A 26932-nucleotide genomic window follows, 5' to 3' on the forward strand; every position below is an offset into this window, starting at 1 on the left:
ATGGGCTGTGAGGGATTGAACCTAGGTTGGCTGCATGCAAGGCAAACACCCTACCTGCTATACTATCACTCCAGCCCCAGTTTAGATTATTTTCCCACCACTGAGCTCCAGTTCCAGCTGTCTCTGGCACCTTCCCCTCAGCTCACATTTACCAAGTCTCCCAGTGGATCCAGGTCTAGTGGCTCCACCAGGGATGGCAGATTCTGCAAGAGGGTATAACCTGCGGTGAATATACCTCGCTGGGTATACCCCAGTGAATGGTCTCTACTACCTCCCAGGGAGTCTTGCTCATTCCCTTCTCTTGGGGTTTCTGCTCTCTTACCAGAGTAATGGATGGATGCACATATTAAATATACCACTACTGAACAGGTAGAAAAAGGGACAAAAGGCAAGTAAAGACCCCCAGGACCAGGGCTGGAGCAATATTACAGTGGGTAGGACATTTGTCTTGCATGCAGAAGGCCAGGGTTTGATCCTCAGCACCCCAGATAGTCTCCCATGCAACACCAGAAATGATCCTTGAGCACAGAGCTAGGAGTAAGCCCTGAGCATCGCTGGGTGTGAACTGAAAACCAAACTAAAACAAAATAATAATAATAATAAAAAAGCCGGGACCAGGGCTGAGGAGTTGGTTCAAAGGGCTGAGCGCAGCTCCGCATGGTGGAGTCCCAGGGCCATCCTGGCACTCTGTGGTCCCCTGAGCACCACTGGGAGTTACCCCCAAACACAGAGTCAGAAGCAGTCCCTGAGTACAGGCTGTGGCCCCAAAATATAAACATAAAAACAGCACCTAGATCAATCTTACCTTGTGATAGAGATGTTGCAAAATTGATTTATTGGGGTGATAGCACAAGGGGCAGGGCATTTGTCCTGCACACAACTGATGACCCGGGTTCTATCCCCAGTATCCTATACGGTCCCCTGAGCCTTGCCAGGAGAGATCCCTGAGCACAGAGTCAGGAGTAAGCCCTGAGCACCGCAGGGTATACCCTCCAGACAAAAAAATAAAATTGATTTATAGGGAGGGATTGCGGGTAACACCCTGCTGAGGGGATGTTGTTGGGATACCACATAGATGAGATCCTGTCTTTAGTGGTATTGTAAATCATGGTGCCAAAGATAAAAATAAACAATTAAAATGGATTTTCTTGAGAGTTCAGCTGCTCCTTTGGTAAATTTATAATTACTGAATTATATGCTTGAAATGGATGGGTGGCATCACCAAAAAAGAGTGGGCCAGAGCAACAGTACAGTGTGTAGGGGGTTTGCCTTGCACATGGCTGACCCAGATTTGATCCCTGGCACTTCATATGGTCCTCAGAGTCTACCAGGAATGATCACTGAGCAGAGTCAGGAGTAAGCCCTGAGTAGCACTGGGGTGCCACCATAAAAAAAAAAAAGAAAAAGGAAGGAAGGAAGCAAGCAGAGAGGGAGGGAAGGAGAGAGGGAGACAAGGAAATAGAGAGAAAGGAAGGGAAGGAGGCAAGGAGGGAGGGAGAAAGGAAAGAAGGAAGGAGAAAAGAAGGGAGGGAGGGAGGGAGGGAGGGAGGGAGGGAGGGAGGGAGGAAGGAAGGAAGGAAGGAAGGAAGGAAGGAAGGAAGGAAGGAAGGAAGGAAGGGCTAAAGCTATAGAGAAAAGAGTGACTGGCCCTGATATTTCATGCATACTGCACGGGTCATAGCCGGCTCTAGCAAGCTCCTAACCTGCTGCTGTCTTGCTTCCTTGTCTATAAAAAATGGATCCAGTAATACCTACCTCCTTAGACAGCTGCAGCACGTAAAAAGGCTAATAAAACGTTTGTCACAACATTTAGGGAACAGCAAATTCAGTCACTGTTAATACTCCTTAGAGAGGCCTCAGGCCCCACCCCAGAGCTGCTGGAACTGCAACTCCAATGGGGAAAGCGCACGCGGGAACCACGGATGCCCAGAGGCTGCGGTCACCTACCAAGTTTCACTTTCTTCCTCTTCTCATCAAGTTTCTGGGTCCTCTCTGCTGCCTGCTTCTTGGCTTTCCTGACCTTGTCATAAGCAGCCTGGCAGGGAAGAAACAGTAAAGGGGGGGGGGGCAATCAGAGCGCGAGCGCAGCACCCGATCCGTCTCTCCACGGTGCTCGGTGACCAGCGGCGATGGTTCCCAGGCAGCAGGAGGCACTTACCCTGGCGGCAGTGTCTGTCAGCACCTCCAAGGCCTGAGAAAGCTGGTGGAAGAGCTCCGCTACATGGAAGGGTCACAGAGTGCGAGAGGTCAGGCTCACCCAGGCAGGAGCACGCTCCCTCTGAGAGACCCTTCTGGAAGCCGCACACAGGCAGGAACCAGCCTCAGCAGCCGGGGGACCAGCAGAGACAGTGAGCACATCAGCCAGGAGCAGATGCCCTCGCATGGTGAGGACCAGGGACCCAGCCCAAGGCCAGGCCGCACATCCCGGGAAGCCGGAGCAGGAAACCACACCCAGGTGGGCGCCCCCCGGCCCGAGGGTCTCACCTGCTCTGGGGTTGTCGGGGTTTTTGTCTGGGTGGCAGGAGAGGGCCTTCTGTCTGTACGCCTTCTTCACCTGGAAGAGTGAAAACACGAGTTGTGTTACTTGCATCCCTGGCTAGAGCTGTCGGTGGGTCCAGGGTGATTGCCCCCAAGGACAGCACCTCACTACCCCCGTGAAGATGGCCATGGAGGGAGCTGTGTGTGGCCTGGACAATGCCTGGCCTCACCACCGTGGCTGTCGCAGGGCTCCTAAAATGCGGGATTCCCTTCAGCCCCCTAGCAACAGGGCGTGGAAACCGAGGCAGCTCTTCTGCAGGAAAACTCAGCCATTGCATAGCATGAATGCATGCTATCCCTCTGACCTGCTCCTAGGAATTCAAACTAGGGTCAACCACCAAGTAAATACACAAGGATGTATTAGCCCCCCCCTTCTCCCGACCATCTGAGAAGCCAACCAAAATTTCCATCTGCAGGGAAAACATGAAAAGGGATCATCAGAGGTTTATCTGTACTGATTAGATTTTCAAGGCTTACAGAACTCTCTCTCTCTCTCTCTCTCTCTCTCTCTCTCTCACACACACACACACACACACACACACAGAAGTTTAAAATAAACTAAGTAGCAGGGCCAGAGGGACAGTTCAGTGGGTAAGGCACTTGCCTTGTATGTAACAGAACAGGGTTTGAACCCTCCTGACACCCCATATAATCCCTCAAGTTTGCCAGGAGTAAGCCCTGAGCACTGCTGGGTATGACCCAAAGGCAATGATGATGATGATTATGATGACGATAAATAAGATATGTAGGGGCTGACAGCTCCTGTCTGGAAGACTGGAGCACGCGCTATGATGCAGAGGTCCAGGTTAATCCTCAGATTCTCAAGCACCCACAAACACTGCTGGGAGCAAGCCAAAACCACACCCAGGTATGGTCCCCCAAAAGAGAAACAAAACTAAAAGCAAAACAGAGGTGCTCCAGACCTGCCTTGCAGACAGGAGGTTTTGCGTATCATCCTGAGCACCAGCCCACATGCTCAGTGAGAGTGAAATGGTGCTGCCATTTCTGCCATAGTGACTGACGTGATGTGTGGCACCACCACTAAAGTATGCACTCTCCAACCATGGGCACTGTGTCTCAGTCCCACAACCCTGTGTGTGCCCCCCATCAAAACAAAGGGAAAGGAGGAGGGGAGGTGGATTTAAAAAGAAAAGAAGAACTTTAGTAGCAGTTCCCTTTGTAAAGAGACAGAAAGTGGAGGGAAGAAAACATTCCCTCATTCTTTCTACAGCTCAAATGCTGTAGAAGTCACTTTTAATATCAATGGGCCACCTCGGAGGGGAAATTTAATAATTTTAAATAACACTTAACAATTTTAAATAACATTTAAAATTATTAAATTATTTATATTTTAAATAATATTTCTATTACTTAAAAGAAATAATAGCTTTTATTTCTGCATTTTCCTAGATTAAGGGGGGAAAATCAGATTTTTTTCCTTTTTATTTTTTTGGAGGGGGGATTGTTTCTGGGACACTGCCAGCAGTACTCAGGGGGCTACTCCAGCTCGGTGGGTGGGGGTCACTCCTGGCAATGTTCAGGGCATCATGGGGTGTGGGGCCTCCTCCATGCAGAGTATACACTTCATCTTCATCTTGAGCTATTGCTCTTGCACTTCTTTCTTGTATTTATAAAAATAAAGACAAAGCTACCAAGATGCTCTGTATCTCCCACAAAGCTGTTTAAAGGGAAGACAGAGCACAAACAGCCTGAACTTGCCTGCTGTCTGGGGATGGCCTAGCCCTGGCTTCTGGTTTAAAGCCCCTGGAGAAACCTCTAAATCCAGAACCTTTGGGAGTAGCTAAGCCAACTGGGTTTCCAGCCTCCCCAGAGGGAACCAATATTTCTAGGCAAAGTGTGCTAAATACAGTCCTATATACAGAGGAGGCCCGCGGAGACCAGGGGCTGGAATTGAATTCACTCCCACCTCCAAAGCCCAGGGGCGGGCACCCAGCCCAGGATCACTGGGATGTGCTGCCACCTACTGGCTAAGGTCAGTATCACATTCACACTTGTCCTGGCAACTTGATCCAGTTGATCTGATCCAGGGGTTTCCACACCCCACCACCACCACCACCACCAGGGCACCCATACACCCAACGAGCAAGAGCCTATTGGGGCTCTTATGTTTTGGACACTGGGGCTATTTTATCCTTTCTATTTTATCCTTTTTTTTGGGGAGTTACTCCTGGCGGTGCTCAGGGTACCATATGGGATGCTGGGAATTGAACCCGGGTCGGCCGCGTGCAAGGCAAACGCCCTACCCGCTGTGCTATCTCTCCAGCCCCGACACTGGGGCTCTTTTAAAGTGTTAAATCCATTCTTGGGCTAGAGTGATACAGCATAGCGGGAGGGGCATTTCCCTTGCACACAGCTGACCTGAGTTTGATCCCCAGCAACTCAGAGCCCCACCAGAAGTGATCCCCAGCAACTCAGAGCCCCACCAGAAGTGATCCTCAGCACTACCGGGTGTGGCCCCAAAACCAATAAATAAAGTGTCATAAGTTCTGTTTTTTTGTAAATCTAGGAGGGGCAGTAGAACAGGGAGGAGAAGAACTAATAAGCAGGATACGGCTGGGAGAGGCTTGATGGTGAAGCACTTCCTTGAAGAATGAGGTCCTGGGTTCAATCCCCAGCACCACACACAAACAAAACAAAAAAAGTCAGAGAGACAGTAGAGGGGCAGGACTCTTGCACATGGCCAACCCCAATTTGATCCCAAGCACCTCACATGGTCCCCCAGCAACATCAGGACTGATTCCTGAGCACAGAGCCAGGAGTAAACCCTGAGCAATGCCTGGTTCACTCCTGTCCCCCCCCTCCGGCCCCCCCCGCCCCCCACACACACTGTCTAGCACTGTAGCACTGTCCTCCCACACACAAAAGCAGGATAAAAGAACATGGTATGAGGACAAGATAGAAACTAGCTCTTCGTTTTCTTCTTTTGGAGTGGGGACGGTAGGGGTGGGGGTAGCCACATCCAGGCTGTACTCAGGGCTTACTACTGGTTCTATGCTCAGGTATCACTCCTGGCGGGATTAGAGAGATCTATAGAGCATAGGGGATCAAAATTGGGATCGGTTGCTTGCAAGGCAGGCATCCGACCTGCAGTACTCTCTCTCCAGCCCCTCTTTTTCTTTTTTTTTCCTTTCTTTTTTTCAGTCACACCTGGCAATGTACGGGTGTTACTCTGCACTCAGGAATTACTCCTGGCAGAGCTCGGGGACCATATGGGATGCTGCGAATCGAACTTGGGTAGGCCGTGTGCAAGGCAAACACCCTACACCACCTCCGCTTTGCTGATGACATTGTTTTAATAACACCAAACATCAGCCAAGCGGCACAAATGCTGGCCGACTTTGACCGTGAGTGTGGAAAGGTAGGACTACAGCTGAATCTTACGAAGACAATGTTTATGAGAAACAGCCTCGTTCCTGATGCCCCATTCGCTCTCAACGGAACGACCATCTCCGAATGCAACAGTTATGTGTACATAGGTCGAGAGGTCAACATGACAAATGACCTGGCACCCGAGCTGCGCAGGAGGAAGAGAGCGGCTTGGAACGCCTTCAAGAACGTCGAAGAAATAGCTAAGAGGACGAAGAACCTCCGGCTCCGGGCACATCTCTTTGATTCCACTGTTCTTCCTGCATTAACGTATCCCTCAGAGACCTGGGCCCTACGCAAACTGGATGAGAACGCTATTCAGGTCTCCCAAAGAAGAATAGAAAGAGCTATGCTTGGAATATCACGTTTCACTCAAATGAGAGAAAGAATCTGGAGTTCTGACATCCGTCGACGATCAAGGATCAGGGACGCTGTCTCATTTGCCAAGGTGTCAAAAATCAGATGGGCTGGTCACGTAATGAGATTTAAAGACGATTGCTGGACTAGAGCTGTTACTGACTGGATTCCACGGGATGTCAAAAGACCGCGTGGCCGCCCACCTACCAGATGGTCAGACTTCTTCGTGAAGATCATGAACGATCGGTTTGAGGTTCTTCATGTTCCCGGAGCGAACAGATGCCATTGGGCTACACTAGCACGCGACAGGGACAAATGGAGACGTTACTGGCGCCCGCTTGAGCAAATCGACGACTAACGGGAAGTTAAGTAATTAAGTGAATTCCCTTTCGATGTTTTATGCAAGAAACGGTTTTTCACTTACAATAGGGGCAACTATTCAAGCTGAGAAAGCTGTACAATGGAAAATTAATCTAAATATACTCATTTGTTCTGTGTTAGTTTTCTTTCAAAAATGGGTCTCCATGAGAACATAAAGTAACAAAATAGGAGACTAACACCCAAGAATAGCCGAGATAAATACCAGGAGGTTCACTCCATGGCTTGGAGGCCAGCCGCACACTCTAGGGGTAAAGGCAGCTCAGATAGAGAAGGGAACACCAAATAAAGGGTGTTGGGAAGATCTGCCCAGGATGGGAGATGCGTGCTGAAAGTAGACTATAGACCGAACACGACTGCCACTCAGTTCCTCTTTTGCAAACCACAGCACCCAAAAGGAGAGAGAGAACAAAAGAGAATGCCCTGCCACAGAGGCAGGGTGGGATGGGGGGATGGGGGTCGGAGGGATACTGGGATTAGCGGTGGTGGAGAATGGGCACTGGTGGAGGGATGGGTACTCGATCATTGTATAACTGAAACCCAAGCACAAAATTTTGTAAGTCTACAACTGTACCTCATGGTGTTTCACTAATAAAATTTAAAAAAAATAAAAAATTAAACAAAAAAGGGTCCCCATGACTAATGTGCATAACCATCCCATCAGATCTTACTTGAACTAGACCCAGGTCACTTCATTCCCCATCTGGTGGCGCCCTTCTTGCTTCCCAAGTTTCTAGAGTCCAGAGCTAAACAGAACCATACAATTCTGGGACCCATTCCTTCCAGGCCCCATCTTTGTGCCTCTACTTACAACCACTTTTTTTTTCTTTTTTGGGGGAGGCGGGGGATCACACCATTGATGCTCAGGAATTACTCCTAGTGGTGCTCCAGGGCCTATATGGGATGCCAGAGGTGAACCCAGGTTGTGTGCAAGGCAAGCACCCTACCCGCTGTGCTACGGCTCCAGTCCCCGCCACCTTTCAAAGATATAAGGGGCTGAATTCTGTGTTTCACCATCCTGTAGGGGAAACCTGATCAGTGTCAGACGCTAGCTAGATACAGCAGGATAGAAAAGAGGCTGGAAATCAAAGACCTTCATCCCCAGGGAGGAAGAGGGAGAGGGGTTTTCAGAGCCCTGCAGACAGCAGGGACCCTGCCCACCCACTGGTCCATCAGTGGCACCCCTGCCTAGGGGGCTGAGAGAGAACCTGGGCCTTTCCCTAACACTGAGAGGAAGGACATTCAGCAAGGAAGGCGGCCAGGGAAACAAATTATAGTCTGGGGTGTCAGTGAGATGCCAACAGATAGACCTGAAGAGAAGGGAGAGAACAGGTTTAGCCCCGAAGGCTTATCAGAAGAGGTATTGTCTGAGTTTGGTCTGAAAGGTACGTAGTAAAGTTTTGCTTGATTGAGGAAAAAAAAACATTAAGAATGTGACAAGACAGGATTGTGATAAAACAAGGAAATAAAAGGTAAAGGTAAAGGTAAAGGCCCTCCCGTTGATCGTCGATTTGCTCGAGCGGGCCCAGTAACGTCTCCATTGGAGACTTTGTTGTTACTGTGTCTGGCATATCGAATACTCTCGGTAGCTTGCCGGGCTCTCCGAGAGGGGTGGAGGAATCGAACTCGGGTCGACCATGTTGGCCGCTTGTAAGGCAAACGCCCTGAAAATATTTATTAAATTCTTCTTTTTAAAAAAATGGTATTTTTGTCATCAATGAGTGTTTTTGTTAAAAAAAAGCTTCAACCAGGACTGGAGTACAGGGGTTAAGGTGCTCACATTATATGTGACTGAGCCTGGTTTGATCCTCGAGATACCACATATGGCTCCCTAAGCACCCAAACACTGCCAGGAATGATCCCTGAGCACAGAGTCAAGAGTCAGCTCTGAGTTCCAGAGGGTGTGACCCACTCCCAAATATTTTTATCGCTATTTCTATGTAGATATAATAGTTATTTGTATTATATACTTATTTTATTATTTATTATTTTATTATATATTTATTATATAATATATAATAAATAAGATTTTGATTATTCTAAGCGACAAGGCAGTACTGTTCCTAAAAGAAAGGAGGTTCTGTAGTCTAACAGATGCAATTTCAAATATTGAATCTTCTGCATTCTACCAGCATTGGGCAACCCGCTGAACAAAACCAGTCTTAGAATTCCAATATTCAGTTGCAAAAGGAGGGAATTGTCCCCTACACTTCAGGCAACTGTGTTGTTTAAAGAAAATAATTTTTTTGTGGAGTGGCTGAGGGAAACTAGAACGTGTAAGCTCCACACCACTCATTTACCTGCCTCAGGAAGGAGGTCAATGTGCCTGCAGTCTGGTCTGGTCTGCAGTTAGTCTGATGGGAACTCTGGGAATGAATGCATATTCTCAGGGGGTAATCTCATCAACCCAATTTCAATTGTTTTTGTTTTTAGGTCACACCTGGCTATGTTCATGGGTTACTCCTGGCTCTGTGCTCAGGGATCACTCCTGGGGTTTCAGGCATCAAACCCAGGTCTGCCATGTACAAGGCAAGTGCCCTACCCTCTGTACTACCTCTTGGGCCCCCCAAATTGAATCCTTGAGGTGGAAAGTTGATTTGAAGTCTACCAATGGAGAGTCCCAAAAGCCAATCCTTGTGAGCTCCCAGGGACTATGAAATACTCTCATTCAAAGACCTGAGGGAAGGCAGCAACGTGACTCTGTGATAAATATACTTTCCTTTTGTAGGGGAGAGCTCAAATGCAGTCCCTTAGACTTTCTTGGTTTTGGTGGGGGCCACTCTTGGCAGTGCTAAGAAAGCTACTCCTGGCTTATTTTGGGACTGCCTCTGTCAGTGCTCAGGGGACCATGCAGTGCCAAGGCCAACCTGTGACTCCAGCAGCACAGGCAGGGACTCAGCACATCTAGCTATCTCTCTGTCCTTAGATAATGTAACTGTAATCACAGGCACCTGGGTTCAATCCCCCAGTGCCAGAGCTGGCTAGATAGTACAGCAGGTAAGGCACTTATTTTGCATGCTGACAACCCTGACCCTGTTTTGATCCCCGGCATCCCATACGGTCCCTTTGGCACCATCAAGAATGATCCTAGGGTGCAGAACCAGCAGAAACCCCTGAGCATCACCAGGTGTTCCCCCCTGTCCAAAAAAACCAACATCAATCCCACACCATCACACACAAGGGCACATGTAGGTAGCCTTAAGATCTTCCTGCACACGGGGGCTGGAAAGATAGCACAGCAGGTAGGGCATTTGCCTTGCAAGCGGCCGACCTGGGTTTGATTCCCAGCATCCCATATGGTCTCCCAAGCACTGTCAGGAGTAATTCCTGGGTGCACAAGCCAGGAGTAACCCCTGTGCATTGCCAGGTATGACCAAAAAAAAAAAAAATCTTCCAACACAACTGCCAGCCACTGGAGAAGGCCAGCGGGTGTGTCTGTACTGATGAATCAGTAGTTATCACTATATTTAGTTGGTAAGCCTGCCTTGGGCAGGGCCCATTGCTAGATTTTTGCCTGGAAGGCCAGTTTTGACCGTGAACCAATTGGTCTGGAGTTGAATGTTTTGTTCCAAACTGGATCCCCAGCTTTGCCCAGCCCTCCTGGACTTCCGGCTCTGGAAGAATTCCTCTGGTGGCAGCACCATTCTCCTAAGGTAGGTCTTTGAAAGGACTTCCGGTGTCCGTAGCCTTTATTAGGAAATCAATCTTCCTTATTAGCAGCTTAAGAGGCTAGATTTGGGGGCTGGAGTGATAGTACAGTGGGGAGGGCATTTGCCTTGCACGCAACCAACCTGGGTTCGATTCCCAGCATCCCATATGGTCCCCCAGCACCACCAGGAGTAATTCCTGAGTGCAGATTCAGAAGTAACCCCTGAGCATCGCTGGGTGTGACCCAAAATGCAAAAAAAAAAAAAAAAAAAAAGGCTAGATTTTGGACCGAGGGGGCTGGTGAGGAGAGGAAAAAAAAGACACAAAAATATTTTTCTTAATGTGGTAAAGTTGGGAAGGAAGAGGAGGGTCTTTGAGGGTGCCTGGAGGCAGTGCTGTGGGGTGAAGGCAGGACCCCGTCACAGGGAGGCCGCTATCCACAACACCGACCTGGCAGGTGCTGATCACCATGGCAGGGTGGAGGGGACCACAATCTTGCCCTGTGGCTGCATTCTCAACACTCATGCCCTTCCTTCCCTACCTCTGAGTTCCCCTCAGCCTCCTCTCTTCCAAGCACCTGGAAACCTTCATCTGCGTTTCCTGAGACTTCATGGAGAGGAGTGAGGGGACAGATGAGGGTCCTGACATTCCCTGTCCAGATCACTGTTCTGCTCAGGACAACGATGTCTCAGAGGCCCAGCCAGGAGGGACAGAGACCGCAGTGGACATTAGCTCCATGAGGACTTGACTCCACCTGGCAGGGGGTGGCTTGCTGCTGGACTCTTTCTAGCATGTGATGGCCTCTCCCCTTCCCTTCTCCACCCTCAGACACCACCCGAGGTGACTGTCTTTCCAGGCTCAGTTGGGCTAATTGTCCAGAGCACAAACAGAGGAACAGTCCACCAGGTGCTACAGAGGACAAGGGGTCAGGCATTTCCTGTGTCTCCTTAGGTGGTTGTGAGCTTTCCTTATCCTCCAGGCTGAAGTGGTGCCCCAAACAGTACCTGAAACTCAATGCTGGACTCTTTCTAGCATGTGATGGCCTCAAAACAAGTAGCTCATGGATGAAAAAGGCAAGCATTTTTAAGTTCTCAACCAAAATTCAATTAGAAAGCTGACATCTGGGGCTGGAGAAATAATACAGTGGGTAGAGCGCCTGCCTTGCATGTAGCTAGCCCGAGTTTGATCCGTGGCACTTTGTATGTTTGCCCAGAGCTGCCCTGAGCACCATCGGGTATGGGTCAATACAAAGGAAAAAGAAAAGAAAGCCGATGTCCATAAGAAACTAGAAACTAATGTCTGTGACTTGAAGCCCATTAAAGGAGCAGAAGGCAGTGGGGGGCCAGAGCGACACTACAGCGGGTTGAGCACTTGCCTGGCACACAGTTGACCCAGGGTTCAATCCCTGCCATCCCTTTGGGTTCCCCGAGCCCACCGGGAATGATTCCTGAGCGCAGAGCCAGGAGTCAGCCCTGAGCATTGCCGGATGTGACCCCAAGGCCCAAACAAAACAAAACAAAACAAAACAAAAAAAAGGCAGTGGGTGTAGCCCTGACCCCGAGACCTCATCACTGTTTCACCCCCCCCCCCCATGTCTGCCTGCACCTTCTCTTGGGGAATCTGCCAATAGCACCCCGGGAGTGTGGGGACAGAGCGGACTAAATGTTACCCCCTGGAGCCCACATCACAGGGGGGAAAACTGAATCATGACTGAGCAGTCACCCTTCCCCCGAAGCACCAGGAAGCTCAGGGACTGGTTCTGCCACCTGCAGCAGCCAGCGGGGCAGATGGGCGGGGACTGGGAGCTGGGCTGATGCCAGCACCCATCCGGGCTTCCTGCCAGCCACAGAGCAGGGGCCCTGGCAGTTAACCCGCCTCCAGTTTCACCTCCAGAGGGAAACCAGCTCCTGACTCACTCACAAAAGCCGGGCAGAAGGGTCCAGTAAATATCAAATAGCCATCATTAACTTAAAAGAAAGGGGCCCCACAAAGAAGAGATCATTATTTTTTAAAAGGCTGCTGTCTTCTCTTCTAATAAAACCCGGGACAGGTAAGTAAGTGGTACAAGCAATTATCAAAGGCCAGTTATCAAAGGCCAGACTCAGAGGTCAGATGCAGATACAGGGCACAGAGGGCGCATGCTCTCCGGGTGACAGCAGGGGCTGGGAGGACAGACCTGCCTGGTGAATCATCATAGGAAGCCATGATCGGGTCCGGCTCAGGAATGGGGATAGGCAGTCATTTCACACAGAAGTAGATCATGGACTCTGGACACTTCTCTGCCAGAAAGATCAGGCACTTTCATTCCTTATAGCCTGGGGCCCATACTGTCACAGCACCAGGGAGAAATACTCACAGCAGCTTGGTGGCAAAGCACTCACCATGCATGTGTCAGTCCCACAACACACACACACACACACACACACACACACACACACACAACACACACACCATAACAAATTAAGGCTCAGTGAAGGCAGGGTAATAGCATCCCAGGCTTAACATTCCCTAGCTGTGAACCTGCTGGTAGTACCAAGATGATTCCAGGGGATTCCAGACCTCACATTGACATCTCTCTCGGGTCCCCAGCACTGCTGGGATAGCTTGGGAGACCCCCAACACCGCAGGGCCTATGCAGCACTGCAACCCGGGGCCTCTCATGGGCCTAGTTGGTTGAGAATTGCCGTGGATACCCTGAACACTGCTTGGGAGCCCCCTCCTCCAGAAAAGTAAATCCACTTAAAGGAAAACAGAAACTAAATAACAGAAGTCGGGACCAGAAAGAATAGGAAAAATGGATTTTTTTTTTTTTCAGTTTTTGGGCCATACCCAGTGATGCTCCGGGGTTACTCCTGACTTTCCTCTCATGAATGAGTCCTGGCATTGCTCCAGGACCATATGAGATGACAGGGATCAAACCCAGGTTTGGCTGCATGCAAGGCAAAAAAAACACTTTACCTGCTATACTATCACTCCAGCCCTTGGTTTTTTGGGTCTATTTTTTTTTTGAAGGGGCGACAGCTGGCGGTACTTGGGGCACCAGCTGCAGAGTCATGATTCAAACCACCATCATGGTTGAAGTCACATGCAGGGCAAACGCCTTAACCGGTGTGCTCTCTTGGGCCCTAGATGAAGATTTCCAATCACTGAAGTGGACACTGCACTACAATAGTCTGACAAACTTCCTCGAGCAAAGAGCAGGGCTTTTTAAACTTTCTTCACCAGCAACCCCTTTTCACTCTATATGGCGAGGGCGTGCACAGCCAGAAAGCCAGAAAGACCTTGGGTTCATTACGTGTTTGATTCTGAATTCACTTTTGGTCACTGCACATTCTGAAATCTTTTACTGCTGCCAAATGATTCGCAACCCCACCATTTAAGAAGTTGGGGGTCTAGGGCCAAAGGTCACTCAGTGGGCCAAGTGCAGGCTTTGCTGCAGGTTCCTCAGCACCACCAGGAAGAACTAAATACAAAGCAGCAGTGGTGGCGAGGGCTGGATCACCTCCACGCCTTCACCAGCATGAGTTTCACCAGCACGAGGCAGCTCTACTCAGCTGAACCTTGGTCACAGAGCAACTCTCCAGGTCTCCTGAGAGACGCCACCGACTCTCGCTGCTCTAGTCACTCCAGGAGAGTGATGATGGAAAACGCACAGCTAGAGGAGCTAGAGACACAAGCTTCGGGTTTGGACAGGCATGCTGCTTTACTAGCTACCCCGGGCCGGGGAAATCAATTAAAGTCTTTTTGGTCTTCGTTTTCTCATCTATAAAGCAGAGCTAATGGTCCTTGCCTCCCTCAGACTTGTTTTGAAGATCACATCAAATGAGATAATTTATGTGAAAGCACTTTGGTGTCATATAAAATGTGAGGTATTATCTAGAATGCTAATGAGTAGCTTAGAGCTCATAAATACAAATGAATCATACTGCTGGACTTAGCAGGCTGCCTCGGACTTCAAAACTCCAGAGCTGTAACCAGACAACCAAAGCCAGGAGTAAGCTAACCATCAGAGACACCAAGAAGGCTCCCTTTCCCTCACCCCCTCCACCAACCCACCAGCAGCTATGGACAAGCCCTTGAGCCAATGACGACAGTGAACAGAAGCCATGCTCAGGGAGTAACCTTAGCCAGAGCACCCGGTCTGAGGTTAGAGGCTCTGGGGACTGAGGCAGGTGTACCTCAAATCCAGCTACATAGTATCCACTGTGTAATTTCCAGGTGTTTGATCATTGTATAACTGAAACCCAAGCACAAAAATTTTAAGTCTACAACTGTACCTCATGGTGTTTCACTAATAAAAATTTAAAAAACAAACAAAAATAAATAAATAAATAAATAAATTCATCCTGCCTTAAAAAAAAATTGAGAAAGGGTCCCTGGGTACCACAGAACCAAGTCCAATCACTCCATCTTTAGCCCAGAGGCCCAAAGACACCAGGATTTCCAGTTTCCTCTGCCACATCCTCCACAAACCACACAAACCTCCTTCCTCATCAAGTCAGTTGCTTTTAACTCTCCCACCCTGCACTCATGCCATTCCTTCACGTCCTGCTTTGTCCTCAAAAAGCTTGATCTTCTCACAATGAGAAGTAACGTGGGCCTGTCGCAATTTAGGGCACAACAGAGATGTGCCATTTAAATAAAAATGGCAAGAAGCAAAGTAGCCCTTTCACAAGAGCATCATAAAATACAACCTCCTGGCTGAAATTATCCTTTGGCTTTCCAGGGTAGTTTTCCTGGTAAATGGACTTAAAATTGGAATCTTCAAAATACTGTATTAAGTACCTGGCTTCATTAAGTAATACCTGAGAAGATGCAACGATTGCTATACCCTTCAACACTGCAAACAAAAGACGAGTTCACTTCAGACAGGAGAAAGATTCACCTGTCAAGTGCACACGGCTGCAAATAGCACTGAGTTAGAAATTCCATCCAGTCTGGGCTGGGTCCGACACCCTCTCACTGAGGCATCTTTTTTTTTTTTGGCTTTTTTGGGTCACACCCGGCAATGCAGAGGGGTTACTCCTGGTTTTGCACCCAGGAATTACTCCTGGTGGTACTCGGGGCCATATGGGATGCTGGGAATCAAACCAGGGTCAGCCGCATGCAAGGCAAATGCCCTACCCACTGTACTATTGCTCCAGTCCCCTCACTGGGGCATCTTGAGCAAGTTCGAAACCTCTCTGGTATCTTCATGTCTCTAAAATGACCACAAAGATCTCTTCTTGTAACTTTGCTTAATTATATCCTTTCTTCTCTCTCTCTCTCTCTCTCTCTCTCTCTCTTCTTTGCAGTGCCAGAGACTACTGAAGGCCTCACACATGCAAGGCCACTGCTAAGCTACAGATCTAACCCACAACGGATCCTTTCATCTTCCTGGAGGCCACCAGAGCTACAGTCAGCAGTGCTGGAGACCATCTGGTGCCAGGGACCAGACCTGCGCCTGCCAGGAATAATCTCCAGCCCTCTGAGCAATGGCCCCAGTCCCTGCAATATATTCTCTTTTGAGGGAGTGTTTGGGCCACACCCAGAAATGCTAAGGGTCACTCCTGGCAGTGCTCAAAGACCATAATATGTAGTGGAGGGGACTGAACCAGGATCTGCTGCAAACACCTTACCCACTGGACTCTCTCTGACCCCTCCCGACAGGTATTTCCCTCCTGCCCCCAAAGATCCTGAAACAGCTTCTCAGGGAAGTCTTCCTTAATCCTGCCAGTCATATGAGTCATGTGTTCCTCTCTAGCCTCACAGCATTTCCTTATGTACTTTTATCGGCCTCTTTGATTCTTCTTTAGAACTCATGTATACTAAGCTGTGTCAGCTGCCAGAAAGCTCTAGTGAGGACAGGAGAGACAAGGCTCTTGCAGTGGCCGACCCGGGTTCAATCTTCAGCAGCACATATGGCCCCCCAAACCTACCAGGAGTATCTTACTCTCTGAGGAAAGAGTCAGGAGTAAGCCCTGAGCACAGCCCTGTATGGCAAAAGGAAGGAGAGAAGGGAGGGAGGGAGGGAGGGAGGGAGGGAGGGAGGGAGGAAGGGAGGGAGGGAGGGAGCTGTATTCAGCCTCAGCTCTCAAATCTGGGTCCAGAGGGAGAGTTGGAGTGCAACCTTTACATGTGGCAGGCTCGGGTTTGATTCCCAGCATCATTCCCTAAGCACCTCAGGAGCACCATGAAGTGTGATGCAAAGACAAAAAAAAAAAAAAAAAAAAGATCTGCCCAATCCACCCAGCACCTGGCCCTTGATGACACACTCAACTAATTTGCAGATTTAAACTGCATGGTGAGCTCTGGCGATCCTCCACTTTGTACTCTCTGACTGTCCACCTCTCCTGCCTACCCTGCCAACTCTGAGATCACGGGCCAAGTGTGAGGTGAATGAGCACCTGTCAATGAAGGAGGGGAATGAGTGAGAAGGGGTGAGGGGTTGATGCTCTAGCCTACAAAATGCCACCAACTCATCCAACCAAGCAGCCCCCGAGCCTGCCCCTCCAGGATGTGTACAGAACTGGAGTCCTGGTGCTGCCCCTGAGGACCAAGCTGATTTTTGTTTATTTTGAGGCCACACCCAGTGGTGCTCAGGACTTACTCCTCACTCTGTGCTCAGGGATCATTCCTGGAGAGTTGAGGGGGTGGGGGGGGACATATGGAGTGCCAGGGATTGAACTATCACTCCTGCCCCTTGAGGGCCAAGTTAAGACTGATGTTCTCAAATGTGGCATTGTGGTCATTTTAGCAACAGTCAAAATGACCCCTGAAATAAAGTCTTGAAATGCACCAGGAAGCTCTAGGGGAAGCTCTTCCTGGGAACAATGTGGGCTTCAAGGTCAAGAAAGTAACTGTCATGGGGGCCCAGAGAGATAGCACAGCAGGTAGGGCATTTGCCTTGCATGAGGCCAAACCAGGTTCGATCCCCAGCATCCCATATGGTTCGATCCCCAAGCACCACCAAGAATGCAGAGCCAGGAGTAACCCCTAAGCATCACTGAATGTGGACCAAAAATAACAATAAAAAATATGTCAAAGATGTTTGTGGTAGCAACAATGATCCCCCAATGGAAGCAGCTGGTTTCAGAGCTCAAGTGACTACTCTGCACCAAATCTGTGTGGGATGTACACCCTTAACGACTGTCACATGGCTCATATAGCTGCCAAGTCCCTGGGTTGGACAAGAAATGATTACTGTCTAGGAAAAACGTGAAAGATGATCCAAAGTTCCTGAAATCTGGTGAGGCCTTCATCCTTGATATGGTTCCTAACAAATCCGTGTGTGTTGGCAGCTTCCCTGAATAGCTTCCTCTAGTCTTTTTTTTTCCTTGCTGTGACACAAGGCCAATCAGTGTCCTGGTATCATCAAATCAGGGAACAAGATGGGGCCAGAGCAGTAGTACAGTGGGTAGTACTATTGCATGAGGCTGACCCAGGTTTGGGTTCAATCCCTGGCATCCTATATGGTCCCCCAAGCACCACCAGGAGTGATTCCTGAATGCAGAGCAAGGAGTAACCTCTGAACATTGTCGGGTGTGACCCAAAAAGACTAAATAAATAAATAAATGGGCTGGAGCGATAGCACAGCAGCAGGGTGTTTGCCTTGCGCACAGCTGGCCCAGTCAAGCCCGGTTCGATTCCTCCGCCCCTCTCGGAGAGCCTGGCAAGTTACCAAGAGTATCTCACCCACACGGCAAAGTCTGGCAAGCTCCCCGTGACATATTCAATATGCCAAACACAGTAACAACAAGTCTCACGATAGAGACGTTACTGGACCTGCTCGAGCAAATCGATGAATAACGGGAGGACCACCATGACCATGACCAAATAAATAAATAAATATCAGTGAGCAAAAGGCAGCTAGAGCTGGCAAGGTCACCACATCTGCCCAGAAAGCTAAATGTACCTGCCACCGTGCTCTTTTTTTGATTTGTTTTGTTGGTCTTAAGACCACTCTCCACATGCTCGGATGAGCCTCATGCATGAAGGAACTGGCAGAGGAACCCAGGTGTGCGGGACCCGGGGCTGAGATCTCCAAGCCTGCTCGGATCGGGACGGGCCTCCTCCACCCAGATCCCCCATCTCCCTGGCACCGTGTAATCCCATCAACAACCAAGATCCTGAGACTATAAAACCCAGCTCCCGGAAACTTGTCTAGTTCAAGCTTATTGTTTAGTTCTCACTCTCGGAGAACTCGGCAGGCTACTGCGAGTATCCTGCCCGCACAGCAGAATCTGGCAAGCTCCCCTTGGCGTATTTGATAAGACAAAACCCAGTAACAATGATGGGTCTCATTCCCCTAGCCCAGAAAAAGCCTCCAAGGTGTCACTTACTAAAATCACAGGGCTAGGATGAATGGAGACGTTACTGATGCCTGCTTGAGGAAATCGATCAACAAGGGGATGACAGTGATACAGTGATACAGTGTTTTGTTGGTGCTTCTGGAGGAAGGCCACACCCAGCAGTGCTCAGGGTTCACTCCTAGCTCTGCACTCAAGGATCCTCTGGAAGGCGCTCAGGGGAGCATATGGGATGCTGGAGGTCAAATCCGGGTCCACTGTGTGCAAGGCAAATGCTCTACCCACTATACTACCACTCCGGTCCTTGCCACTCCAGTCTTAATCAATGGAGGTGGAATGTCTCAGAACTGTTTGCCTCAATTGGCTATTCAAGTTTAATAGCAAAAGACTGGTTAATGGCAATGCATCAGAAGACTTTCAGAAGGAAAGAAAAAAGTTTTGTGAATCATTTGGCTGGTTTTTTTAAGGTGTGCGGCAGTCTTATTGGGTCTTTTTGCTTCCTTTTGTTTTTTCACATCAGGCAGTGCTCAAGGTTTACTCCAGGCTCTATACTCAGGGATCATTGCTGGTGTACCAGGGATCAAACTCAGGTGCGCTTCATGCAAGGCAAGCAATTCACCTGTTGTACTATATTTCTGGCCCCTAAGTTATTATTTTTACACTGGCTCGGCTCTTCACTCGCTACCTGTCTGAATGCAAGGTTCCGTCCCAATGGAAAACCAGCAGGACCGTACTACTGTTCAAGAAGGGAGACATCCATGACATTGGCAACTATCGCCCGATCTGCCTATTGTCTGTCATCTACAAGTTGTTCACTCAAGTCATCCTAAATAGGATTGGCAGAACATGAGATGAAGGACAACCATGCGAGCAAGCAGGGTTCCGCAAAGGATTCAGCACCATCGACCATATCCACACAATAACCAAGCTCGTTGAGGTTTCTCGGGAGTTCAAGATGCCGCTCTGTTTAACGTTCATTGATTTAAAGAAGGCCTTTGATTCTATTGAGACGGAAGCAGTCATTGAAGCCCTAGCCAATCAGGGCATTCAAGCCCAATACATCAGGATCCTCCGTGAGCTGTATTGCGGATTCACTACCAGGATCTCACCATTCTACAAAGAAGTGATCGTTGATGTCAAGAGAGGGGTGCGGCAGGGTGATACCATTTCACCGAAACTCTTCAGTGCCACCCTCGAGAACATCATGCGACGACTGGAATGGGAAGGAATGGCAGTGAAGATAGATGGTCGGCAACTACACCACCTCCGCTTTGCTGATGACATTGTTTTAATAACACCAAACATCAGCCAAGCAGCACAAATGCTGGCCGACTTTGACTGTGAGTGTGGAAAGGTAGGACTACAGCTGAATCTTACGAAGACAATGTCTATGAGAAACAGCCTTGTTCCTGACGCCCCATTCGCTCTCAATGGAAGGAGCATCTCCGAATGCAACAGCTATGTGTACCTAGGTCGAGAGGTCAACATGACAAATGACCTGGCACCCGAGCTGCGCAGGAGGAAGAGAGCGGCTTGGAACGCCTTCAAGAACGTGGAAGCAATAGGTAAGAGGACGAAGAACCTCCGGCTCTGGGCACATCTCTTTGATTCCACTGTTCTTCCTGCATTAACATATGCCTCAGAGACCTGGGCCCTACGCAAACAAGATGAGAATGCTATTCAGGTCTCCCAAAGAAGAATAGAAAGAGCTATGCTTGGAATATCACGTTTCACTCAAATGAGAGAAAGAATCCGGAGTTCTGACATCTGTCGACGATCAAGAATCAGGGACGCTGTCTCATTTGCCAAGGTGTCAAAAATCAGATGGGCTGGTCACGTAATGAGATTTAAAGACGACCGCTGGACTAGAGCTGTTACTGACTGGATTCCACGGGATGTCAAAAGACTGCGTGGCCGCCCACCTTCCAGATGGTCAGACTTCTTCGTCAATATCATGAACCATCGGTTTGAGGCCCTTCATGTTCCCGGAGCGAACAGATGCCATTGGGCTACACTAGCACGCGACAGGGACAAATGGAGACGTTACTGGCGCCCGCTCGAGCAAATCGACGACTAACGGGAAGTTGTGATTAAGTGAAGTTATTATTTTTAAAAATCAGTACTTTTAGGGACCAGAGTGATAGTACAGTGGGTAGCGTGCTTGCCTTGCATCAGCTGACCTACTTTCGATCCTATCCCCAGCATCCATTATGGTCCTTATGCACCACCAGGAGTGATCCCTGAGGGCAGAGACAGGAGTAAGTCGGGAGCACCACTGAGTGTGTCCCCACCCCCCCCCAAATAAATAAATAAATAAATAAAATAGTACTTGGAACCGAACAATGACAACAAATCTATCAAAGGAGTTTGAAACCCATTAAAATAAAGATTAAATGAGAGGGAAAGATTAAAGTCATCTTCAGGCAGTCTGATTCCAAAGTTCACTTTCTAAACTGTCATTGCTGATAAGCACCATTTGCTGATAAGGCACACTTATAGGAGGGGGTTGCGGCTCAGCAGTGAGAACCTGCTTAGCATCCATGAAGCCTGGGTTCTATCACAGCGCAAGTAAATAAAGGCACTTTCGTAATATTCACCACTGCTCAATGCTCTGTCCAATGATTTTCATCCATTCTTAACACAAATTATAACAAGCAGCAATTCTTGGCTTTATTTGTTCAGATGAGTTATAAAAGTTACCTTCTACAACAAGTTATACTCTCTAGGAAACCATCATCTGCTTAGAAAAACATCAAGTTCTAGAGAGTTATCAACTATAGTCACTGTATTTCAAACTGACGGGCCTCAGGAATAAGACAGAGAAACTGAACAGACAAATTTCTGTCTCTCTCAGTTGTCCTGAGCTCAAGGCTCTGAAGCTGGCACACAAAAGGCATTTAAAAGCTGATGAAAGGGGGTATGGTGCTGCCAGCAGGTCAATCTGTACCTGTGAGGCGAGTGCATCAGCAGCCTGATGGCGCCTTCAGACTTCCAGATACCCCAAAATTGCTGTTGTGTCTTTGGCCAGACCCCAAAAACTTGGGGCAAAGTTTACCAAGAAAGTAAACAGCCAAAAGTTAGAAATATGGAAGACACCCACAAACCACCTCGGGCTCAGCTATATAATTGGAGGCAAGGCCTCTCTGGTTTCCTGATCGAACTGCTTAATGGCCATGATCCCAGAGACTCAGAAACAAATCTCGGAACCCAGTGCCTTTTGGCAGAAATGCGTCCGAACCCACAGTAGGTTACTGTTGCCGGGCCATCCCAGGGGGGAAAGGGTGCTGTACCTCTGCCTGCTCCCCGTAGGCAGCTAGGTGGCTGCCATCCTCCAAAGGCCACTGGACAGTCAGGTTTGGGCTCGCAGTTACAAGATATGCGGGGCCTCACGGGATGGGGGTGGAGCTGGCCCTTTCCTCCCCATCCCAACGAGACCCCGAGTCACCGCCCATGAACGGTCTTTCTGGATCCTGATCAAGCTGCTTAATGGCCACGATCCCAGATACTCAGGAACAAATCTTAGAACCCAGGAGGTTTTGGCAGAAATCCCTCCAGATTTAAGTGTTAAAATTTCGGAATTTCAAAATCGCGCAGCTACTACTGCAGCCACGCGACATCATGTTATTCTTAATCAGCAATAGAAAACAAATTGTCTACTATTGCCTTTTCAGCGATCTGAGTGTTGGGGTAAAATCCCAAATAATGGTGGGTCTGGTATCAAAATATTGAATGTGATCAAAGTAGAGAGAGAGAGAGCAATGTGGAAATCAACTGCCTCACAGGTACGAGGAGGGTGTGGGATGGGGGTACATTGGGGTTTTTGGTGGTGGAGAATGGGTACTGGTGAAGGTACGGGTGTTCCGTTGTATGACCAAGACTTAAACCCGAAAGCTTTGTAACTGCTCTCATGGTGATTCAATAAATAAAATTATAAAAAAATGGAAAAAAAAAAGCTTACGGAGAGGGTGTGAGCCAATAGTATAGCAGGTAAGGTGTTTGCCCTGGAAGTGGCTGATCTGGGTTCTATTCCTGGCATCCCATATCATCCCCCAAGCACTGTCAGGAGTAATTCCTGAATGCAGAGCCAGGAGTAACTCTTGAGCATTGCCAGATGTGATCCAAAAAGACAAAAACCTAAAACAACCCAAAAAATCATTTAAAAGGAAAAAAAAATGCTTGTGGAGGGACTGGAGTGATAGTACAGCAGGTAGGGCCTTGCCTTGCACACGGTTGATACAGGTTCAATCCCTGGCATCGCATTTGGTCCTGAGCCCCGACTAGGAGAAATTCCTGAGCACAGAGTTGGGAGTAAGCCCTGAGCACCACCAGCTCCCCTTCCCTAGTGGAATCCAATGGGTTTGTTGTGGTAAATGCTTCTCTGCTCCTCTGTTTGGTTTTTTCTTTTTTTGCTTTTGGGTCACACCCAGCAATGCTTAGGGGTTACTCCTGACTGCACTCAGGAATTACTCTTGGTGGTATTGGGGGATCATAGGGGATGACAGGGAGCGCACCCAGTCAGCTGTGTGCAAGGCAAACATCCTACATGGTATACTATAGCTCAGGTCCATTCTCTGCTCCTCTGAAAAACTTATGACGAAAGGGAGGGGCTGGAGCAATAGCACAGTGGGTAGGGCATTTGCATTGCACACAGCCGACCCAGGTTCAATTCCCAGCATCCCATATGGTCCCCAGCACTGCCAGGGATTATTCCTGAGTGCAGAGCCAGGAGCAACCCTTGAGCAGCGCTGGGTGTGACCCAAAAAGAAAAAAAAATGAAGAAGAAGAAAGGGAAAGGAAACCACAAGGTAGCAGGGAAGGTTGTAAAATCTGGCTGAACTAAGAGCCAGCCTGTGCCTGATCTGGACAAAGTCCACCTTGAAGAGTCAGGGCTGGAGCTGTGAGCAGAGAGGCGCAATCTCCTCCATACCCAGGAGGAATCGGAGCTGGAGTCACCTTTCTGAAGGCTATTTTGCTTTGAGGGTTTTGTGGATTTTTTCTTTAAAGGTGAGAAGGCACTGGGGAATCAGAGCAGAGGCGCATGCTCACACTGCCTTAATGATGTGCTCTGCTGCTGTGTGAGTGAGGCCCAAGTAGGGGGCCCATGTAAGGCCCAAGAACATGAGTCAAAGAAAGTCAGAGGCTGCTGCAGGGAGCCACTGTTGTTGAAGCAATCTTATTTTTGACGGGAAGGGGATGAGGCTGGGGGACTTTGGGTTATACTTGGTAGTAAAGGTAAAGGTAAAGGCCCTCCCGTTGTTTGTCGATTTGCTCGAGCGGGCCCAGTAACGTCTCCATTGGAGACTTTGTTGTTACTGTGTCTGGCATATCGAATACGTCACGGGGAGCTTGCCAGGCTCTGCCGTGCGGGCGAGATACTCTCGGTAGCTTGCAGGGCTCTCCGAGAGGGGCTGAGGAATCGAACTCGGGTCGGTCATGTTGGCTGCATGCAAGGCAAACGCTCTACCGCTGTGCTATCGCTCCAGCCCAGTAATGGAGGGCTATTACCAGCTCAACACCAGGAAATTGGGGACCATAGGGTACCAGGACTTAAACAAAGATGTGCTTAGTCGACTGAGCTCCCCAGGTCCAGTAAAGTGATCTTTTCTGGGAGTAGGGGGGTTTGGACCACACCCAGCAGTGCTCAGAGGTTATTTCTGGCTCTGTGCTCAGGAATTATTCCTCGTGGTGCTCAGGGGACCATATGGGACGCGGGAGATCAAACCTGGGTGGGCTGCATGCTAGGCAAGTACCCTACCCACTGTACTGTCACTCTGGGTCCCCAGTAAAATAGTGGTGAGTCTTCTTCAGAATCCCTTGCAATTTGGTAGCATTTCATTTCATAGTGATAGGCCTTGGGGCCCTGTCTGGAGAATATGGACAAGTATATGGACATACACACGTCACTACTTCACTTTCTAACCAGGGACTGAAATCCCAAGCCCCGACTCTCTCCCCAGGAGTATTTCCACAACCAACCCAGATCCTCAATCAAACCTTTCCTACAAGTAAATGACAATTGCCCCCACCCTGCCTCCTCTAAGGCTGGAGAACAAAAATGTCTACCGTCAGGAAGTGCTGACTCTCTAAATTCCCAAGAATAGTATTTAGCCCACTTCTGGGCCTGCCAAGTTGGTTATGATCAGAGAGGAACATCAGTAGAAGGGCTGGCAGAATGGGGAGTAGGCCTTGCTAGTGATTCTAGCAGGGATAGGCAAACTTTCCCTATAAAGGCCAAAATACAGCAATATTTACAAGCACCAGGATCTGGAAACAACCCAAATACCTCGTGACAGATGAGTGGACAAAGAATTTACTGGGGTTCAGAGAAACAGTATAGGATTACGGCACTTGCCTTCCGTGTGGCAGACCCCAGCTTGATCCCCAGGACCATGCGGTCCCCCAAGCACTACTAGGTTCCAAAGCTCATTGTCACTGTCCTCCCGTTGTTCATCGATTTGCTCGTGCGGGCACCAGTAACGTCTCACAATAAATTGTGAGACTTGTTGTTAATGTTTTTGGCATACCTAATATGCACGGGGAGCTTGCCAGGCTCTGCGGTGCGGGCGGGATACTCTCAGTAGCTTGCTGGGCTCTCCGAGAGGGACTGAGGAATTGAGTCCGGGGTCAGCCACGTGCAAAGCAAACACCCTACCTGCTGTGCTATCACTACAGCCCATTTTTAGAATAAACATTTACATTTTATTATTGCTTTTTTTTGTAAAAAAAGACACTTTATTTAAAAACTGTGATTTACAATTCTGTTCATAATACACTTGTTATGAACTTTTAATGTTCAAACACCAATCCACCACCAAAGTGACCTGCTCTCCACCACTGTATCCACTTACCAAACCACCCTCCAAGTTGGCCTGCTTAGCAGACACGGTCACGGTCACGGTCCTCCCGTTGTTCATCGATTTGCTTGAGCGGGCCCAGTAACATCTCCACTGTGACATTTGTTACTGTGTTTGGCATATCGAATACATTGCGGGGAGCTTGCCAGGCTTTGCCATGCGGGCGAGATACTCTTGGTAGCTTGCCGGGCTCTCCGAGAGGGGCGGAGGAATCGAACTCGGGTCGGCCATATTGGCTGTGTGCAAGGCAAACGCCCTACCACTGTGCTATCACTCCAGCCGACACACAATAATTTATTTCATACTGCTTGTAGCAGCTAAATGGCTAAAAGAATTATTATCAAAAATACTTTGGTAAAATAAAATGTAAAAATTGTTATATCTCACCATGGGATTATTAAGTCCTTGCCTAAGGATTCACTAAGCTTTTTGTCACTAATTGGGCCTTCAGTGCATCTGTTTAGTTGAGTTTAGTTGGCTTCTAATGCTACTTTCCCATCTAATTTGGTGTGCTTCTACTGGAATTCCAGTATTGATGAATTTGGAGGAGACACAGTTCCAGACACTTTAGGATCTACGGTCTGGGCCAATAAGTTGAAAAAACCGAAGCACAATGCCTGGGGATTATCTGGAACACTAAGGCTACACCACATAGTGCCTAGGGAGCCATGTGGTGCCAGGAATCAAACCTGGCAGGGGTCCCAGTCCTATGAGTGTATTTAACATTATGTAATCCCTTTAAATACTACTGGGAATGACCCTCGACCCCCAAACAGAGCCAAGAGTAACCTCCAAGCACCACCAGGTATAGTCAAAAAAAAAAAAAAAACCCACAGTGGGAACAGATACTGATGCATGCCTTGCATACAACTTAGCTCTTGTACAAAGTCCTCAGCCTCTAGTAATAATTTTTTATGTTGTTTTGATTTTGCTTTGGGACCATACCTGGCAGTGCTGAGGAGAACTATATGGGCAGGAGATCAAAACTGAGACTCCAGCCCTTTTAACCATCTCTCCGGCCCCTAAAAAATGTTCTAGGGGGTGATATGTGGTCTTTGTCACACACTGTTTTGGTTACAATATATGTCACATAAAACTTATTCTTCCACTCCTTTTTGTTCTTATTGTGCAGTGCTCAGGGGTCAAACTCAATAAGCTGAGGGGTCATGATACAAAGGTTGAGCTCAGGGCCTCAAACATGCAAGGCACATGTTTTACTACTTGAGCCACACCCCTAGACTCACATTTTAATCATTTTTTGTGGCCTGAAGTACACCTATTTTATTGCACAATCATCACTGCCATCAATTTCCAGAGGTTTTTTTTTTCCCATATTTTCCCACTGGAACTCTGTATCAAATAAAAATGAACTCCCAATACCTCCTTTCTAACACAGTTACCTCCAACCCCTGGAAGCCACCATTCTACTTTCTGGTGTTTTTTTCTTTTTTTGGTGGGGGACCACACCCAGCATGCTGAGGC

At 48.6% G+C, this 26932-nt stretch overlaps 1 protein-coding gene across 1 annotated transcript in view; it reads right to left on the reverse strand.

Moving 5' to 3' along the window:
• Positions 1-26932, reverse strand: part of DNAJC17 (DnaJ heat shock protein family (Hsp40) member C17) — a 36397-nt gene that overhangs the window by 8104 nt on the left and 1361 nt on the right. Inside the window, exons 2-4 of the mRNA XM_056133554.1 lie at positions 2485-2554; positions 2159-2217; positions 1948-2035 (exon numbers count right to left, since the gene is read on the reverse strand). Of these exons, the coding sequence (XP_055989529.1) occupies positions 1948-2035; positions 2159-2217; positions 2485-2554 (217 nt within the window). The remainder of the gene's footprint in view (positions 1-1947; positions 2036-2158; positions 2218-2484; positions 2555-26932) is intronic.

The sequence above is a fragment of the Sorex fumeus genome, unplaced genomic scaffold (assembly GCF_029834395.1).
Source record: "Sorex fumeus unplaced genomic scaffold, SorFum_2.1 ptg000098l, whole genome shotgun sequence".
Taxonomy (NCBI): domain Eukaryota; kingdom Metazoa; phylum Chordata; class Mammalia; order Eulipotyphla; family Soricidae; genus Sorex; species Sorex fumeus.